Source organism: Echinops telfairi, unplaced genomic scaffold, assembly GCF_000313985.2.
Source record: "Echinops telfairi isolate 266 unplaced genomic scaffold, ASM31398v2 ScPeMD7_31;HRSCAF=116, whole genome shotgun sequence".
Taxonomy (NCBI): domain Eukaryota; kingdom Metazoa; phylum Chordata; class Mammalia; order Afrosoricida; family Tenrecidae; genus Echinops; species Echinops telfairi.
The window spans coordinates 48,509,269-48,517,311 of NW_022103928.1; the positions used below are offsets into that span (position 1 = coordinate 48,509,269).

The 8,043-nt window shown below is 40.1% G+C and overlaps 1 protein-coding gene across 1 annotated transcript; it reads right to left on the reverse strand.

Moving 5' to 3' along the window:
• Nucleotides 1-2,899: 2,899 nt before the first annotated feature.
• LOC101655743 (eukaryotic translation initiation factor 1-like) lies at nt 2,900-3,241 on the reverse strand. Its single transcript, XM_045290165.1, has one exon. It carries the CDS (start codon nt 3,239-3,241, stop codon nt 2,900-2,902), a length of 342 nt encoding a protein of 113 aa, XP_045146100.1.
• Nucleotides 3,242-8,043: the final 4,802 nt, after the last annotated feature.

An 8,043-nucleotide genomic window follows, 5' to 3' on the forward strand; every position in this document is an offset into this window, starting at 1 on the left:
ACCTGGGTGGCCATGCTTTTTAAAAATATCTTTTACTCTTCTAGGTAAGTTTCTTTAATAGAGCTCATCTGTCCAGGATTCTGTCCAGTGGTAAAGCAGTTAGAATAAATAGACAGGAAGTTGGGCCTGGGCTTCGTATCTGTCCACTGCCAGAGGTTGTCTGAAACATTGTCTCGACTGTCTTTGGGAAAGAACGTTCTGGTATTTTGTTGGAATGTAAAGATCTGAGTTTTGTGGAGGATGTAGTGAAACTAGGAAGTTGGGAGTAAGGTTTCGAAAGAGAATTCAAATTGATGTTCTTGTTTGCAGCCCACTTCTCACTTCTTCTATCCAATGGATATGTTCACTCTCAGCACAGGATTATCTCTGCAGGCAAGTTGGTTGAACTGATCGACTGGCCACTTCAGAAACTCACTTTTAGTGCATTCAAAACTTCAGATTTCTCTGCCTGCTAACGTGTCTCAACATTCTAATGTCTGTATTCTAGACCCATATTGATATCTCTTGTAAATTGGAGAATATCCATTTCCTTTTCTTTTTTATATTCTTTCGTATAATTGTATGTTTTTATTTCAGTAAGCTATCGGAAGAAGGGGAGATAATCTGTTAGTTTAAACCCAAAGGACTGAATTTCATTTAAAAACATGTTTAAATATCCATAAACATGATCTAATTAAACATGTGGTCATGACTATGTTGTTGGTTTTTTGGTTTTTTTTTTAACCTTATAGATAATTGCCATCTATCTTATTTCCTTTTTGACCATTTGAAAACTATAAAAGAAAGAAATAGAAAAGTAAGCAACAGCAAGAGAAATGCAGCTGAACCCTAAGCCATGCTTGCATTTCAAGAGAAGCTCTATTTAAGCTCCCTGTAGCCAGAGAAGGAGTGCATTAAGAACTTGTCCCACAAAGGTGTACATGCCCCAAAGTTTTGTAATGCTTCTGTCTGAAACAAAAATCTCCACTGGATAAAAAGAGATGCCCAACTTAGCTCAACTAAGAAGATCTTATCTCCTTCCATGTAGCATTCTCATTTCTAAGAAACAGTAGCATCTTCAGATGAGTCAGAACTCTGTCTTATCTATCTGATCAGAACTTTCCACCAGTAAATATACTCATTCCTTTTATGCAAAAACCAAAAAGTGCAAATTACTCAAAGAAAAATACATCTTTCTTGTTCACTAACGCAAAGGATTTTTTTTTGAGACCTTAATATATTGGTGGGTATTGTTTTATTCCTACAGGATACGCCAGTGACCAAAACAAAGTTCCTCTTCACATAGCGCCCAGGCTCTAGTTGGGGAGGTCAGTGATAACCTGGCAAACCATGTCACACGTGATGATAAGTGCTCTGGTGGCAAAGAATGAAGGCGATGAAGATAGGAAATATGGAGCATGAGGGAACTGTCGATGTTGTTTTAGGTATGATGGTTAAGGGAGCCCTCGCTGGTGACATGATGTTTGTGCAGGACGACAACAGAAGGCAAGGGGTCCAGGGATATCCCGCAGGAAGCACATGTGGAATGTGATTACTGTGGCCCGGTGTTTCAATCAGGTTCCTCTTTCTCTCCTTTTGATGTTGATGTTTTTGAACTGTATTTGAGGACCTCACATCACATTAGTACTTCTTGGAGCCCCTGAGTGGTGTCGGACCACCAACAATCAGAACCGACGCCTTGGCTGTGAATGCGGCTTTTGTGTGTTTTATTTTGTTTTGGGTGCTATCAGGGGTGTCTGCATTGGGCTGCTAACTGAAAGGTTGGCGGCCCTGGTTTACAGACCCAAAGGGTCCTTCGAAGACAGCCCTGGTGATGAACTTGTGAAAACTCAGCTGTTGAAAACCGCGTGGGGCAGTTTTACTCTAACACACGCAGGGCGGACTTGAGTAGAAACCGACTTCACAACAACTAGAGTGGTTGGCTTTGTTAGATATTCTTTCTTTGGACATAAATAAATTGCATTAAAAAAATGAGATAACATTTGTTTTAGGCTGCCCAAATGTAAACTTTTAGGACAGAATGACAATTTACACTTAACTTCTTGGATTAAAAGAACCTACAGTGAATGTGTGTATGGACAGAGTTTTCTAATTCAATATACCATTAAGAATATTTGAATCAGATGTAGGAACCTGATCTGCCACTGACCAGGCCAGGTTAGACCACTTTAAAGGTCCTTTCAGCTCTAAATGGTTCTACGTGCATTAAGCCTTCTCCATTTTACTGCTCCATTGATCTGATAAAGAAACTAGAACACCCCAAGGCGCACTGAAACTCTTTTAAAAGACCCAGAATTCCAGAGAGCCTAGGACCTCATTTTTGGGCAAGTTCTCTAGGACCAGTTTCATGTAGTACTAAAGCCCCAACGCTAGAAACAAAAGTGAATTGCCTTCCGTGTCACTTTTTATTAACGTGTTACTTGGGCCATTTGCATGGTTGCGTCTTGGGAAGTCCTTGTTCTTTCCTTAGTAAGTGGCTCTTCCTTGCCCTTGCAATCCCTGGCTATGAGTGAGGAAACCCTGGCAGCTCTGGAGCCACATGTCCGACCAGATGCCTATGTCGCATTGGAGGGTTACACAGTCGCTTTAGAAATCTATAGGCAATTTTGGGCTTCAAGTCTTAATCTCTGAAGCAAGAGAGTCCTTGAAATATTTGAAACTCTGGGGGAATTGTTGCCTGAGATTAGAGATTTTGGTATCCTGAGATACTCCCTTTTTTTTTTTTGTGGCTCTTTTCAGTTTATTGCATGAAGGAGTTACACTAGTCCAAGTTAAATGTGGACCCCAAATGGTTACATCATACAAGCTGTGAGGTTTTAAACTTGTGACAAGGGACAGAGGGAATTTTACTACTCATTGCAAGGAAATCCTCACTTAAGTTTCTGTGAGCCACAAGCACTTAAAATCCATGAACCTTCAGCTGGTCGTCCTGAGCCAGTCCAGTCTCTACAAGGAACTGGCATATGTGCTTGCGCTGGTCGCCCTGGAGCTGAATCACTTCTCCATACTCCGGATGCTCCATCACAGTGCCATTGCCTGCAAATGTCTTCTGAAAGGCCTTCACTAGTTTGTTTTTGTCGTAGTCATCAGCGATCCCTTGGACGGTGGTAAGGGTCTTCCTGCCGTTGCGCTGTTGAATTCTTATGTGGATAGAATCCTCTGTCCCCGCAGGCAGCAGGTCATCACCCTGACTTGCATCAGCAAAGGCGTCGGAAGAGTGGAGGTTCTGGATAGCGGACATACGATACGATTCCTTTTCCTCGGTGGAAACGGCCTGCGGAAGGCGGCGGCTGGAGGAGGCGGCAGGGAGATGGAGCGTCAGGAAGCGAGGGGGCTCGAGGGGGAGGCTGCTGAGTCCTGGCGGTGGCTCAGTGACTGGGGCCTGAGATACTCCTTAGAAATAGAATTTTATTAGCAAAAGACTTAATATTTTGTCATTCTCTATAATTATAAAGCATTGAAATAACTAACTCAAGAACCTAGGATAAATACTCTCTAATAATTGCTCTTCTATAAACAAATTTTAAATGCAGGACATTAAGCTTACATCATCACTTAATAACACCCGGTATCACTAGTCTGCCAAGAAATTCGGATGACAGGTAACCTGGGCAACCAACTAAAAGAGATCCATGTTCATATCAATTCCAAAGAAAGGTGAGCCCTCAGAGTGCAGAAATTTTAGAGCAATATCATGAGTATCATTTACACGTAAAATTTTGCTGAAGATCATTCAGCACTAGTTGCAGCAGTACATTGACAAGGAGATGCCCAAAATTCAAGTGGGATTCAGAAGAAGATACGGAACAAAGGATATCTTTGCTGATGTCAGATGAATCTTGTCTGAAAGCAGAGAATACCAGGAAGACATTTACTTGACGACACATTTTATTGACTGCACAAAGGCATTCAACTGTGTGGATCACGGCAAATTCTGGATAACATTGAGAAGAATGGGCATTCTAGAACATCTCACTGTACTCGTGTTGAACCTATACATGGATCAAGAATCAGCCTTTCAAACAAAACAAGGGCATACTGGTTTAAAATCAAGAAAGGATACAGGATTAAAAAAAAAAAGTTATTATTATTTTAGGACACAGGGTTTTATCCCCTCACCAGCACTTATTCATTCTGTACGCTGAGAAAAGAACCCGAGAAGCTGTGTTATATAACGAAGGACATGGTTAGCCTCAGGATTGAGGAAGGCTTATTAACAACTTGTGACACGCAGAGGCCACAAATGTGCTCGCTGAAAGTGAGGAGCACCTGCAACACTTACTGATGAAGATCAAGGGCTGGGGCCTTCAGTGTGGATTCCAACTCTTTGTAAGCAAAACAAAGATCCTCACAACTGGGCCAGTGGGTAGCATCCTGATAAAGGAAGGATAGCTTGAATTGTTAAGGATTTCATCGTGCTTGAATCCACAGTCAGTGCTCATGGAAGCAGCAGCCAGGAGATCAAACGATGCATTGCATTAGGTCAATGTGCTGCTCAAGACCTCTTTCAAAAGTATTGAACAGCAAAGATGTCACTTTGAGGACTAAGATGTGCCTGACCCGTCTTTTCAATCACCTCCTATGCATGTGAAAGTTGGACACTGACTAAAAAGACCAAAGAAGAATTAATGCATTTGAATTACGTCGTGGGAGAAAAATATTGAAACTACCGTGGACTGCCAAAAGAACATGCAGGTATGTCTTCAAAGAAGTACAGCCAGAATGCTCCTTAGAAACAAGGATGGTGAGACTTCACCTCAAGTACTTTGGACATGTTATCAGGAGAGCCCAGCCCCTGAAAAAGGGCATCCTGCTTGGTGAAGTAGAGGGGAAGTAAAGAGAAGACCTTTGATAGATGGATTGACCCAGTGGCTGCAACTTTAGTCTCCAGTGTAGGAACAATTATGAGGAAGCACAGAGCCAGACACGGTTTCATTCTCTTGTACGAAGGGCACTCTGACTTGGAACTGACTTAACAACAACAACACCGGGGGTGGGGTGGGGCGGTCAGCTTTTCAACACAAACTTGACAGTTTTTGACACTACCCTGTAACATTTAACTTGCTGTACGATTTCAGCCAGATATATATATCTTAACTCTTCTGAATTTTGGTCAGAAACAAACAATATTATTTACCTAACAGGGTGGTTGTGGATTAAATGAAGTAATGCATTCTTAGCTCATCACAGAAGCTCACTTAGCTACAAATATTATTTTTTAGAGCACAGTGAGAAGTTCAGCCTTATGGCTCAAGAAGTTTCCACGTGTGAAACAAAAGATTTCTTCAGGGGCCGCTTTGCTCCTTTGGTGGTAAGCTGGAATAACAGCAATGGAAGTGGAAAAGTGCAGTCAGAATTTTTTTTTTGTATGTGTTCCTTATACCACCATCTCTATATGATGATATACCAAGTCACACGTTGTTCCCTGAACAGTCTTGCATTACAGGAACTTACTGAAAGTGTGTCTATTATTATTTTATTTTCTTCTAGAGAGTTCATTGTTTTTTTATTTTTACACCCTTTGTTCTTTTTTTTTTGGTTGGTTGTTTAATTTAAATGCCAAAGGTATGTGTTTGAAATTTTTCAAATAAAATAAAATGTTTCTAAGTTTATATTAGCGTGGCAACGATAAAATAAGGATCTTAAAGACACATGAATAGAAACCTAAAAAGAAAAAGGAAAACCTAAATAGCAAAGAAACTAAATTGAAAAAAGGTCTCACATTTTTCATGGCATCCAGAACAGAATGTGTTTTTAAAAAGTTCAACTTATTGACAGAAATACACTTTTTGTCATTTTTATGCTTTAAAAATAACAATAAACAGCATAAAGGCTACAACAAGAATGTTGAAACCCCCTCTTAGTCGGCTCTTCAGACATCTGTGGTGTCAGTTATTCTTACTACACTCTATAGCCTCTGCTATTTTCTGTTCTTGTCTATACTATTCCATGTCTCTGGAGACATAGTCACAACCATTACATTGACTGGGCTGTGACCTGCCATTTAAAAAAATAACAGCGATCTAAAAAATACTGACGAAAATGCTATGTTGTGCTTATACATAAAGACATCTAAAAGATCTTCTCAGATGTGTAAGTTGTTTAAAATATAATTCTTCTTTAGCACTCATCTTGAATAGATCACGAAGATGCGTACTATGACGTTGGTGGTTTATTTTAAAAAATCATTTTATTTGCATACACTAGGGGGTAGCTCCCTTCCCCAAAACCAGAAATACTTTTTACAAAGCTATGCTATTTTGTTTTTTACCAAAAAACCCTACCCCTTATCATCTTCAAAGTACTCTCCATTACACTTAACCCATTTATCAAATCTGCGATTCCATTCTTGGAAACATTTTTCAAAATCACCTGTTTGGATGGCTGACAGCACCTCCCTCACTTTTCCTTCACCTCTTCTATGTCTTCAAATTGCTGGCCTTTCATGTTCCTCTTCATTCACGGAAACAAAAAGAAGTTGAACAGAGAAAGGTCAGGTGAGTTAGCTGTGTGGGGCAAGATAGACGTGCTGTTTTTTGCCCCAAACTGGTGTACTGAGATGGCTCAGTGAGCAGGTACATTGTTATGGTAGCAAAACCCGTCAGCCACAAGTCAGGCCTTTTTTGTCGCACATTGTTAGGCAATCTTTTCAGGACCTCTAAATAGAAAGCCTGATTTAACAATCTAATGGAATGAACTCCAAATACACTATGAGTCAACATTTTCATGTTTGAGAAGTTGATGGACGTCCTAAAAGGTTTTTCATCAATCGATAGTTCTCCTTTTTTTGAAATAAGAAAACCACTTGTACATTTGAGTTTTTCCCATAACGCTCTCCTTGTAATAAACTATGTTCACCATCACAACAGTTTCTGCTGGATTTTTCCTGCGCAGGAACCGCAATTTCACAGCTTCACACTGTTCCCTTAAATCGGCCACCACAAAACAAATGAGGTTCTATCAAAACTGCTTTTACAAAAAGAATTCACTGTGACTAGAGAAAATCTTCTCAGGTGATGCCACTGGATGCACTACCTTAGAGCGAGTTGGTTGCTCACCTAGCGGGACAAATGTGTTCTATGAAAGTTCCAACCAGTGAGGCTTTTTTCCGTTTTTTTGGGAGGGGTACCCCCTCGTACTTCACATATCAAACAATTTAATCATTCAATCATATTAAGATTTTTGCAATCATCAACACAATTTCAGGATATTTTCTTCTGGTATTCATTGTTGTTGGATCTCTAACTCCCCCCTTCTCTCCTACCATGCCGCTAGGCAATTATCAATCTAATTACAGTCTCTATAGATCTACCTATCCTGGATTTCATATCCATCAAAGCACACAAAATACAGATGAGAAGCAAAGAAAACAAAGAATATTGAGTAAACTCCACATAGTAAAACTTCAATAGAAAAGAAAGTAGAAAATACGAAAGGGTCATAAAAGATCAAATGATAAGGTATTACATTTTAAAATAACTACATCTACTATAATTGACTTTACAATGCTCTTTGATTGATAGCAAGGTTATTCACATCCCTGGATGATGGTCACAGGGGATTGAATGGAAACTTAATCCATGTGGGGACTCTGAAAATGGATTTGGGTTCTCCAAGTGGGAATAGTTTTTGTAAACCTGTTGTTCTGATTTGAGCATGATACCGTTACCTCCTTTGCATTTGGGTTTTATTGTTTACCATGCTTGGATCACACAGGCTGGAGGGCTTCTTTTGCGCAGACTCAGTGGACACCTCACTTAGATTGCTGCTTGTTGGAAGACAAGCCTTTAAGACTTCAGATGATATTCTTCTTGACAGCTGGACAACCTCTGATTTCTTCACTATATTTTGCTATAGCATCTATTTCTTCAGTGATCTCTTCAGGAGAGCGATCACTGAACAAGGCCATGTCATAAGAACTAATGGTTCTTAGATTGGGGCTAGAATTAAGTTCACACAGTGGCTCATTCTTGATCCTTAGTATTCAGATACTAGAAAGGCTGGAGCCCAGGTGGCACAGTGGGTGAAGTACTGGGCTGCTGA

Coding starts and splice junctions, on each gene's coding strand:
- LOC101655743 (XM_045290165.1), bottom strand. CDS start 3,241: ATGTCCGCTATCCAGAACCTCCACTCTTCCGACGCCTTTGCTGATGCA.